This window comes from Ailuropoda melanoleuca, chromosome 2, assembly GCF_002007445.2.
Source record: "Ailuropoda melanoleuca isolate Jingjing chromosome 2, ASM200744v2, whole genome shotgun sequence".
Classification (NCBI taxonomy): Eukaryota; Metazoa; Chordata; class Mammalia; order Carnivora; family Ursidae; genus Ailuropoda; species Ailuropoda melanoleuca.
The window spans coordinates 171,954,612-171,966,999 of NC_048219.1; the positions used below are offsets into that span (position 1 = coordinate 171,954,612).

At 37.4% G+C, this 12,388-nt stretch overlaps 1 protein-coding gene across 21 annotated transcripts in view; it reads left to right on the plus strand.

Annotated features, from left to right (window-relative positions):
- Positions 1-12,388, plus strand: part of PIKFYVE (phosphoinositide kinase, FYVE-type zinc finger containing) — a 102,520-nt gene that overhangs the window by 55,917 nt on the left and 34,215 nt on the right. For all 21 annotated transcript variants that reach the window (XR_004623600.1, XR_004623598.1, XR_004623593.1 and 18 more), the window contains 8 exons: positions 1,394-1,572; positions 3,178-3,291; positions 3,657-3,765; positions 3,869-4,023; positions 4,907-4,997; positions 8,102-8,162; positions 9,024-9,161; positions 10,194-10,314. Coding sequence is in view for 4 of the 21 variants with exons in the window: in XM_034655075.1 (XP_034510966.1) it covers positions 1,394-1,572; positions 3,178-3,291; positions 3,657-3,765; positions 3,869-4,023; positions 4,907-4,997; positions 8,102-8,162; positions 9,024-9,161; positions 10,194-10,314 (968 nt within the window). In the remaining 17 variants the exon portion in view is untranslated. The remainder of the gene's footprint in view (positions 1-1,393; positions 1,573-3,177; positions 3,292-3,656; positions 3,766-3,868; positions 4,024-4,906; positions 4,998-8,101; positions 8,163-9,023; positions 9,162-10,193; positions 10,315-12,388) is intronic.

A 12,388-nucleotide genomic window follows, 5' to 3' on the forward strand; every position in this document is an offset into this window, starting at 1 on the left:
TGAATTAAATGAATAACTTAAATTAGATTTGTGTATCTTACATGCTTTGGTGTATGTACTTTATTTAAAAAAAACACTTTTGCCTTTGGGGTTATGTTAGAGAGGAAAAGGCAAACGGTTTTTGTTATACAAAAATGAAAAACTTCCTATGATCTTCTCAATAGATGTAGAAGAAGCATTTGACAAAGTACAGCATCTTTTCTTGGTTAAAATGAAGAACTTCCATGTGTCAAAACAGGTATATGACCAAATAGTAATATACTTAGTGTTAAGTTTCTGTAAGGCGTGATAAGAGAAAAAGGGCCAAAGGCATGACAAAGCAATTTAATAGAAATGGCCGGTAGACATGTGCAAATAAATTTTACTCAGTAGTCAGAAGTGTAAATAAAACCAGTGAAGTGCAGTTTTATTTTGTTTTGTTTTTAAGAAATTACATTTCAAAGATTTATAATTCCCGAGATTGGTAAGAAAGTGGGGAAATTGGTATTCTCAGATCTTGTTGGAGATTGTGTAAACCAGTACACCAGGTTTTTTTGTTTTTTTTTAAGATTTTCTTCATTTACTTGAGAGAGAGAGAAGGCAAGTGGTGGGGGTGGAGGGTTGAGGCAGAGGAAAAGGGAGAAGCACACTCCCCACTGAGCAGGGAGCCCAACGTGGGGCTCTATCCCAGGATCGAGCTGAGCTGAAGGCAGACATTTAACTGAGTCACGCAGGCACTTCCCAGTACCCCAGTTTTGGAAGACAGTGTGGCAAAAAGTATCAAAGACTGCATAAATGTTCATGCTGTTTGGCCTACCAATTCCTACTTTCCTTAATTTATTCCAAGGAAATAATTATGGATATTTGTGTGTGTGTATATACATATACATATATATGCACACCCCCACACACAAGAAAGTTCATCAGAATAGAGAAAAACTTGTAATATCTTAAATGCACATCAGTAGGGATTAGTTAGATATATCCATATAATGGCTATTAAAAATCAAGCTGTATAAGAGTATTTTATGTGGGAAAATACTTATGATACATTGCTAAGTAAAAATAATACAAGACTATGAAACTAATTATAGGAGAGACTTTTTATTTACAAATACACTGGCTGGGTACCTTCTATGTATTCATTTATATATATATGTACATATATATGTATATATATAATTATACATACACATTCATAGAAAGAAAGTAAATATACTAGTATATACTGATACAATGATACTGCTCCCCCAGCCATCCCTTAACTCTACCCACTTTTAAACATTTCTTTCTTTTTCCAGTTTTCTTCATTCAGAATATATTAGATTTGTACTAGGAAAGAAAATAAATTATTTTTTAGAAAAGAGATTCTCAGTATGTGATTACATAACAAATGATTTTTTTTGAATTTCAGGTAACACCAGTTGTTGCTCTTTCCAATGAGTCCTGGTCCATGTCATTTGCAAAATACCTTGAACTTAGGTTTTATGGGCACCAGTACACTCGCAGAGCCAATGCTGAACCATGCGGTCACTCCATCCACCATGATTATCACCAGTATTTCTCCTATAATCAGATGGTGGCATCTTTCAGGTAAGAAGTCAGAGTGATCTTACACACAGTCACATACTCCCTAGAAGTCTTTGTGACATTTCTTCTGTAACTAGATTGAATTAATTTGTGTTGTGTGTTTTTCCCCACACATACCACTGCAGATGCAAAGGGTCATACTCTGTACTAAGAGCTTTCAGTGTTGTCATTTTATTTAATCCTTAATTTAAGAAATAGTATTATTACCCTCACTTTCGAGCTTGTAAGTCACTTAGCAAGCAGGCAGGTGATGAAGTTGTGATATGATCTAGTAGGTCTGCTGCTACAGGTGTTAATCTTAACCACTGTTTTCTGCATGTAGGCATTTGTTAGAATTTTTGTTAAGACATTAACTAGCATAAGGTTAATTGGATATTCCAGATAGAGCTAAAATCACGAGTTCACAGAATGGGTACACTGTGGTATTACGTGATGTGAGAAAGCTTTCAGGCTCTGCCTTCAGAATCTCTCCAGAATCTGAACACCTCTGACCATCTCTACTCCCACTCTGGACTGAGCCTCTGTTAGGCCTTTTTCTAGAGTATTGCAGTGGCCTGGACCAGTTATCCTTTGGCTTGCCCCCTGCAGTCTGATCTCAACATAGTGGTCAGAGTGATTCTGTTAAATGAAAATCAGCTCAGGCCACTTGTCTGCTGCAAACCCCTCCATGGGTATCTATGTCAATGAGCCCACTTATGGGCCTGTGAGCTCCTCCAGGCTCTGGCTGCTCAGTACCTCTCTGTTCTCACCTCCTGCTCCTGTCCCCTCACTGCAGCCTCGGTTAGCTCAGGTAGGTTCTTTCCTGAGAGCGTTGGACTTGCTTTTCGCTCCCTGATCTGCCTGCCAGCTCCCTAGCCACCTGCCTGCTTTTCCTGACTCCCTACAGGCCTTTGTTTACGTTTCCCCTGTCCTGACTCCTCAGCGGGAGCACTCCCTACTTGCCCTGCTTACTTTAGTTTTCTCTGAAGTACTTGCCATCTGATACAGTGTATATTTTAACTATTTGCTTTGTTTATTGCCTGAGTCTCCTTCTTCCTGCATCACCAGGGCAGTAATTTTGGCCCTTGTTTAGTGCTCTATCCTCAGCACCTAAAACATCTGACACAAAATAGGCCCTCAGGAAATGTGGGTAATTAGAGCTTATTTCCTTTGGAAACAAGAGCTTTAAACATGAATCTAGCGCCTGGATGGGTGATAGCATTTATTAGACAACATAAACTTGTGGGTAGAAGGGCTCATAAGGGACTCATGAGGAGTAAAGACTCATGAGGAATCCTCAGGAGCTGGGAAGGTGACGTGCTTCTAAGTGAACTGTAGGAAGGGGTTCCTCACCTTCATAAATACTTCTGTCCCAGTCTGGCTTTATATGCAGCCTCAGGCGGTACATGATGATGTCATAGTACAGTGAAGAAACAAGACAAAACCCTTCCAGAGTTGGGGAAGATATTTATAATGGTTGAAAGTTGTTTTCAATATTTTTGTAATTGTTTTAAAATGCTCTTTTGTAGAAACTTTGTCTTGTACCTCATAGGATTTATGTTTACCTCTACTCAAGATATTAAAATATTTTTTACTTTTCTACTATTAACTTGCATTTTTTTCTCTCAGTTATTCTCCCATTCGGCTTCTTGAAGTATGTGTTCCACTCCCCAAAATATTCATTAAACGTCAAGCCCCATTAAAAGTGTCCCTTCTTCAGGATCTGAAGGACTTCTTTCAAAAGTAAGTTTTAGTATCTTTGATCATCTGTTTTTGTGTATTTAGACATCTGTCTCTAATGTACACATATTTTAAAATATCAGGTTCGTTCATTAACTGTTTTTCTAAATACATATATGCCCAATGTAAAAAAGAATGTAGACTGTATAAAAGTATAAAAAAGAAATCAAACCCTCTTAGACATAACAGCTGTTAAAATTTTGATGTACATCCTTTTAGGTCTTTTTTTGTGTTGCAGAATTGTGTATGATTCTTAATTCAATAAAATATAAAGTTTTGTGTGAATTTGTAAATTCGTAAATTTTTCTGTGTGAGATAGAATATTTAATTCCAACTTTTCTAAGGTGTTTAATGTTTGTTTTTATTAGGGTTTCACAGCTGTATCTTGCTGTTGATGAAAGACTTGCGTCTTTGAAAACGGATACATTTAGCAAAACAAGAGAGGAAAAAATGGAAGATATCTTTGCACAAAAAGAGGTCATTCATTTCTTTGAGGGAAGCTTAAAAGTTAACTATTAACTTATCAGAAGTTTCTTTTGGGGTGTGTCTCAGACGGCAGGAATTGTTTCTTTCCCTGTAGATGGAAGAAGGGGAGTTCAAGAACTGGATCGAGAAGATGCAAGCCAGGCTCATGTCTTCCTCAGTAGACACCCCTCAGCAACTGCAGTCCGTCTTCGAGTCCCTCATTGCCAAGAAGCAAAGTCTCTGTGAAGTGCTACAAGCTTGGAATAACAGGTATGCATTGCAGTCTGGAGTTTCTGTAATGTTTTTGCAAAATTTGCTCTGCCGTGATGTTTTTAATTTAAACGCCTTTATTAATTATGATATTACATTTAATTCTCAGGTTGTAGAAGTTTTTATTTTTCTGTTACCCCCTCCCCTTCATCATTTAAAACACATATGCTAATCTTGAGATAGTTTGTAAAGGTCAAAAAACAGATGAGAGCAGCTTTCAGTGCTGCTTCAAATACTTAAGGGTGTGTGTGCTTATTGAATATAATATACCTGAATTAGTATTCCATGGAGGATGATTGGTTTTTAGGCCAGGACTTTTAAATATATTATTATGTGTGTCTTAGACCTTTATGTAAATTTTTATTGGGGGAAATAGTTCCCTTTGATGCTATTTAAAAGTTCTTTCAGTTAGATTATTATAACATTTATTTATGGAACATCTGCATTATGCCAGGCAATGAGTAAGGCCCTAGATGGACATTCAGTCTTTTATTTGGTCTTGTGAATCCTACAGTGTATATACTGTTTCCATTTTACAGAAGCTCTAAGAGACTAAGGCATTTCCCTAAGCTGTATAATTATTGTAGGAGCTGGGTTTTGAGCACAGGTCTGTTCTCTAAAGCTCCTGTTTTTTGGGGTTTTTTTTGGTTACATGATGCTGTCTCTTACAATAACTTGTTATTCTTTTATAACTACAATCATATCACAGCTCCTGATTAGTTGGTTAGAAATAAGAAAATTATGTATAATTTTAATACCTGTTGCAATCGGAATAGGAAAATCTAATTATTGTGGTTTCACAATTGTAAAGAGAAAATTTGTAAATGTTATTCAGGATATTAGTTACAAACTGTATTCTCCCCCCGCAACTCTTTAATTATAGATTGCAGGACCTTTTCCAGCAGGAAAAGGGTAAAAAGCGACCTTCAGTCCCTCCAAGTCCTGGAAGACTGAGACAGGGGGAAGAAAGCAAGGTAAAGAAATGTGGTCTCATCTTTGGTCTTTTACTGATATAAGTATTACAGTTAATTTCACTTAAGACACTTACAAGTGGTAATTTAATACATGGTTTTAATAATATTAGATAGTCTTTCATTTTGCAGTTGTGAGGTTTCAAAGAGACCACATTGGATTAATTTTTGATCTGGCTTGAAATAAAATTGCTCATTCATTTCAAGCATTTATCAAAAGCTACTGTCTGTAGGCTTCACTGGAGACAGCATTGTGGTGGCAGTAGGTGCCATAAATTGGGAAGTTGGGGATGCTTTGAGTATATAATAGAGTCCTAATTTATTTTGCTATGTAGTTTTTTGTGTACTTTATCTCTGTGCTTAAGTGAGAAGTTTTTCTTAAGGGACCTGTCTGTGCTGGGTTAGTTCTGCACATTGATTTAATTGGCTTTTCCTAACTGTATTAGTTTTGTCTTAATTGCATAACGAATCACCACAGACTTTGTGGCCTAACACACAAGTTTGTCCTTTTGTAGGGGTCAGGAGTCTGGCGTAGTGTGGCCGGGATCTCTGCTCCGTCTCCCATAGCTCAGGTCAGGATTTCAGCCAGGCTGTTATCTAGCTGAGGCTCAGGGTCATCTTCCAAGCTCATCCAGGTTGTTTGCAGAATTTAATTCTACTGGTGGTTATAGGACTAAGGTCCCACTTTTTGTTGCTGGCAGTTGATTAGAGCCCATTCTCAACTCCTAGAGGCTGCCTGCATTCCTTGCCATGAGCCCCCTTTCATCTTTAAAGCTGACAACAATGCACACTTCCGATTTCCCAGTTCCTCTTCTCTGACCTCTAGACACAGGTTTGAAGGACTTGTGTGGTTAGGTCACTACCTCGATAATCTCGCCCCATTTTAGGGTTAACTGATTTGGGACCTTAAATACATCTGCAGAATTCCTTCACAGCAGTATTTAGATTAGTGTTTGATTGAATAACTGGGGAAAGGGGGTGGCAAGTATACCAGAATTCCGCCTATTGCATGAGCCATATTTTCAGATAAATTATTAATGCCAGTATAATATAAGGGCTTAATATTCTCTTTTTTTAAAATTTATTTATTTATTTTAGGGGGAGAGAGTAAGAGCGAGAGAATGTGAGCAAGGGGCAGGGGCAGAGGGAGAGGGGGAGAGAGTCCCAAGTAGACTCCATGCTGAGCAAGGACCCCGTCATGGGGCCCGATCTCATGACCCTGAGAGCACAGCCCAAGCTGAAACCAAGAGTTGGGTGCTCAGCCAGCTGTGCAACCCAGGCGTCCCATAAGGGCTTAATAAACTGATATGATGTGGGACTTTGAGAGAACTTTTTTTTTTTGTATAAATATATAGTATCTGTAGAGAAGTATATTCATAGAACGATAAATTCAAGTGCTTTAGATCTTGATGCTTCTTTTTGTCTCAGAAACAACTGTGTAGGAATCACTTTTCCTTAAAGTTTAGGTGAGAGTTAGAGTAAGAGGTCCCGAAGATGATTTGTATGTTAGTATTTGCCAACTAATCTAGGTCTATTAATGGCCAACACAGACTGTTAGTTGCTTTTCCATTTGCCCACTGAAGAAGCTGCAAAGCTAGTGGTGTAAGACCTTTAATTATAATATGTAGACACAGAATTGAAAATACAAAATCATTCAGGAGATGATCATCTTTTTGAAGGCTTGAAAGTTGATTTGAAAATTTGTAGCACTGCTTGTATTTTCTTTCGGTAACTAGTTTTCGAGTACTTTTAGGCAGTATTCTAGGTTCAAGGCATATAGTTTTTTTTTTTTTAAAGATTTTATTTGTTTGTTTGTTTATTTATTTATTTATTTATTTATTTATTTATGAGAGAGATAGAGCACAGGCAGGGAGGAGAGGGAGAAGCAGGTTCTCTGTTGGGCAGGGAGTCCCATGTGGGGCTCTATCCCAGGACCCTGAGATCTTGACCCGAGCCGAAGCCAGCCGCTTAACTGACTGAGCCACCCAGGCGCCCCAAGGCATATAGTTCTGAACAAAGGCCATAGTTACTATCCTTGTGGAACATTTGTCTAATGAGGAGGAGACTGACAATAAACCAGTGAACAATAAACTTTTAAAAAACAAATGGGAAAAAGGCTATGAAGAAAAACAAATAAGGGAAATGGAGAGTCTTGCCAAAGGAGAGTGGATGGTGGTGGGTTATTTTATATAGGGTGGCCAGGGAGGTCTCTCTGGTATGGTGAGCAAATCTAAGAATGTCCTAAGTAGCCATCTAGAAATGACTTTGTAGTCAAATTTTATACAGGGTTTATAATGATTCAAAATATATCTTACCTATGGGTAATGGGACTCAAATAAGTCCAGTGGATAATAAAAGATTACTAAATTTAACCGGTAATCGTAAGTAGTTTTTAGATGCTTTAATGCTAGGGACTGAGCTTCTGTTTAGAGCATGATTCTCCAGGTGTAGTTCAAGGACCCCTGGGGGTTTAAGTCGTTTCAAGGGCTCTGCATTATTTCCCTTTTTCTTTTCTTTTTTTTTTTCTTTCTTTCTTTCTTTTCTTTTCTTTTCTTTTCTTTTCTTTTCTTTTCTTTTCCTTCCTTCCTTTTTTGTTTTTTTATTCATTTTTTTTATGTTCAATAAGCCGACATATATCATTAGTATTCGATATAGTGTTCAGTGATTCATTAGTTGTGTATAACACCCAGTGCTCATCATCACACATGTGGCTACTAGATTTCCTTTTTACTCTTCAATCAAAATAATATAGCTCAACAGATTAAATGCAGAAGCCAGAGATGAATCTAGCTGTCTGCTAGACATTAAAGTATTTGCAAAAGTGTAAAACAGTGCCACTTTTACCTTTTTTTTTTTTTTGGGTAAATAGGTATTTTTAAATTTAAAAATGTTATTTATGTTAACATGTAAGGGTTTATTATTTTTTAAATGAATTAATATTCTAAAACTTTCTCAGTTTTAATTTCTAATAAGGTAAAAATCAAAAGTTATAACCCACATAAACAAAAGCTGAGTGTCTTAATAATTCTTAAGAGGCTTAAGGTTAGAAAATTTAAAAAATGTGATTTTAATGTTTCCTTAAGAATGAAGTATTTACTTTTCTACAGATAAGTACGATGGATGCAGCTCCAAGAAATATTTCTCCAGGACTTCAAAATGGAGAAAAAGGTTGGTCCTTGAGTCTGGTGATCACTTGCTATTGGATTTAAAGAAATTTCTTAGTCTCTATAAGTTATTTCAGTGGCTAATTTTGAGAATTTTTTCTGATGCATTGTTCTAGACTTTTCCCCCCCTTCCTGTAGAGTATTGTACTGTCAGTTTAAGATTATCTTAAAGTATATTACAAGAAAATAAGTTAGGGTATAGAAATACACGATATATAGAGATGGTTGCTGTTGGGGAATAGCAAAGAAAAAAAGGAAATTGAATTTTTGTTTTGCTTGTTTCAAAGTTAGCAGGTTTAACTGCAAAAATATTGGAAAGTTTAATTTATGTTTTTATGTCACTGAAATCTTTCTTAGACCTCAGCTGTCTTTCACATTATTTTTTTTGAATAACTTGGTGCCATCCTAGAAAATTTGTAGGGAAATTTCCTTAGATTGTCTTTGTGGAAACGAACTCAACTCATAATTCTTGGCATTTTCTATTATAATTAAGTGAACTTTCCCCCTAAGAATCAGCATGTGATTTTTTCCCAATGGTGTCCTGATTTTATTCCCTATTAAACTGAATGGACTGGTGTTTAGGTAGCTATTGCAGCCTAGTGGAAGAGAATACTGGATAGGAATCAGACTTGGGTTGCTGGTCACAGTGCTATCACTAAGACCTGACCGTGGTCAGGTCATATAACCTGTTTGGATATTTGTATCTATTTCTAAAATATGTGCTAAGAGGCTAAATAATTTTTAGGAAGCTAAAATTCTTTGGTTTAAGAAGTAGAAATATGAGTTGGCATTTAAAAAACATTCCTATTAGGTAGACATGGGCTCAGTGTTTTTAAATGACTCACTTAAGTCTGTTTTTCTTTAGAGGATCGCTTCCTGACAACCCTGTCCAGTCAGAGCTCCACCAGTTCTACCCATCTCCAGTTGCCTACTCCACCAGAGGTCATGCCCGAACAGCTGGGGGGAGGGCCCCCTGAACTCGACACAGCCAGCAGCTCTGAAGGTGCAGTTGAAGTCACTTTTACTGTACTCCATCCAGAAAAGGAGAGCACTGTGACTGCTTTGATACAATGCTTTCTTATCTCTTAGAGTTTGTAAATGTTATGCTCATTAAAAGTGCTACTGGGGCGTGTAGGTGGCTCAGTCGGTTAAGCGGCAGACTCTTGGTTTCAGCTCAGGTCATGATCTCAGGGTCCTGGGATCGAGCCCTGTGTCAGGTTCCATGCTCAGCTGGGGAGTCTGCCTTTGGATTCTCTCTCTCTCCCTGTGCCGCTCCTCCTCCCTCTTGGGCATGTGCGCTCCCTCTTTCTCTCTATCTTTATCTCTAAAATTAAAAAAAAAAAAAAGTGCTATTTTAGATGGAACTTTTTACTATATCACTTCTTCAGTTGCAGTACTTGACATATCTCAGTAACAGAATGTTATTCTGCTTCATTTGTTTTCTGGGGATATTACTTTCTTGAGTCCATAAAGCACATTGTTATCTCCTTATAAGAAAATAAGAGAAATTGCAGCCGTTTCTTCAACACCTATTTATTTCACTCATAGCAAATTTATGCCTTGCTTTCTGTTTAAGCAGTAACTACTTAAGTAGTGGAAACTTTAAAAATAACTTTTAAATTGCAATTAAACTCCGATATAATAGGCACAGTGCGCATAACTTAAATTGAAGTGATGGCAAGAAGAGCTGTGGCTGAGTACACGCATGCTCAGGCAGTAATGACATCATGGCTGCTGCCTGGCCTGTGCAGTGGGAAGCCATTGAGTATGGGATGATGCCATTTTCGGAGAGGGTCAAGTGTAGAACAATGTGCTCCTTGGAGTCAGTGCTGTGTATGCTTCACTGTTGCTTCCTCTTTCATCCCCAAAGAGTTCTTATTCCTAGATCAGAAATTTTGTACTGTAATTGATAATTATGGTGTGCATATGTCTGTATTCCACAGATGACAAGAAATAATGTGGATACTTTATACTTTTTTTTTTTTTACCTCTTTCTGAATATTAACATACAAGTGGAATATTTTTTTTATCCTAGATGTATTTGATGGACATTTGCTGGGATCCACGGACAGCCAGGTGAAGGAAAAATCAACCATGAAAGCCATCTTTGCAAATTTGCTTCCAGGAAATAGCTATAACCCTATTCCATTTCCTTTGTGAGTATTATAGAAGTCAGTGGCTGTTGTTGGGTGGTTTTATTTTCACTGAATTTAAAAAACGTCTTTGTATAGATTAATTCTCTACATATTTAAATATATTTATTTAACTATATATGTACTTCTCAGTCCTAAATTACACTTCATCATAGTAAAAGAGGTGTCTTTTGGTATGATGTAATTTGTAGAATTATTATGTAGTAATCATCACTACATAGTAGATGAGTGGATGAAAAAAGCATTAACTAATATTGTTTAATGCTTAAGATTATTGGTTCTGAAAATAATTGTTTATATATATATATTTAAAGATATACTGCTCCATCTATTGATCTCATCATCATGGAAGCATACTACTAGTTGTATATGAAGATGACATTACTGTCCTAATAACTTACTGGGACATGGTACTTTTCTGTCAGTGGTGATGTATTACAATGACCCATACAAGTTTTTGTTTGTTTGTTTTTTAATGGTTTTCTCAGTTTAATTTATTTGATGAACACTTCCTTAGCACTTAGTCAAGCATGGTTCTAAGTGCTGTTCAGGACATTTTTTTGACATACATAAAATTCACCCTTGTAAAGCATACAATTCAGTGGTTTTAGTATATTCAGAAGATTGTTCAGCCATCACTGCTATCTACTTACAGAACATTTTCATCACCCTGAAAAGAAACCCCATACTCATTAACAGGTGTTCACCAGATGTGCAAAATGTCTTCTCATTTAAGATTCATTACAACTGTCTAAGTTAGTGACAATAATTATCCGTCTCTTCCCAAGGAGGAACTGAGCTCGGGGTTCATAGGAGCTGGAATTTGGTTTGAACCCAGGCCATCTGGCCTCAGAGGCGATGACCTTAACCACTATTCCCTCCCTCCCCCCATAAGAAGTAATTTACTGAGGGGCACCTGGGTGGCTCATTCGGTTAAGCGTCTGTCTTCAGCTCGACCCATACAAGTTTTCATGTGATCTTGTTTGTACAGGGCTTGCTGAGTAGGAAAGAAAACAGGCGGGCTGTGGCTGGCTGTGAGAGTTTGTTCTTTTTCCCATGGGTTGATCTGTGTAGCCGTCAAATGCTGTTCCTGTATGGTGGTACAGGTGTATCCAAAAGGTGGATCTTTGTTAATAAGGACCTTTGTTCTTAACTGACTTTTGAATATATTTCTTTAGTCAATATTTAAATTTACTGAGTGCCAGCTCTAGTGCCCGAGGACGTAGAACAAGATGAGTAAGGAAAATCACTGCTCAGGAAGCTCACAGTCTCAGGGAGGGGACAAGTAGAGATTCGTACTACAGTCTGTGAGAGTCCCTGTTTTCTCTGCTTCAGACTCCAATATCATAGTTTCTTGAGTGGGTTATTGTCCATCCTGTTGTATGGCCTTTGCCCACACCCCCACTTTCTTCTTTAGTCATTAATTCCTGTGAATTCTTTCTCAGAAAAACTTTAGACCCTCCCCCTCGCTCCCTGACCTAGCCAGATTAGGTCTCTTTGTTACGTGGTCTCATGATTCCCTCATGGTACTGACCACAGAAGGGGATTGTATTTATTTGTGGCATTATTTATGTCCTTATCCCACTGTACAATAAACTCTACGGTGCCTGTTTTTTCCACCTCTGTATTGTTAACATCTTGTGCAAGTTGTTAGGTGCTTAGTATTAGTTTTTCTTAATCTTGTGTCTCTGGTACGGTGGGTGCTCAGTACATAGCTGTTACACGGATGAACGAATGCTTCTGTAGGGGCCTGAGGGTGGAAATCAGGGGATCAAGATTGCACTTAGAATGGTCACACCTTTGAGTTTCCATATGATAGGAGAGCAGCTGTGTTACATTATTTCTTGTTGGACTAATAGTATGTTTTCCACAATTTCTAGAAGACACGTCTTTCAGGCTTATAGTAGAACAAAATCTTTCACACTACTGCTGTTCATTGTAAATATTTTTTGAGATGAACATGGCTCAAAGTCTTGGCAGAATAGAAAGCGTTGTTTGAAGTAACTATTCCAGAACCCTCGGATTTGAAAACTACTTCTGATGATTTTCAATTGCCTTTAAAAACTTACTGTTGATA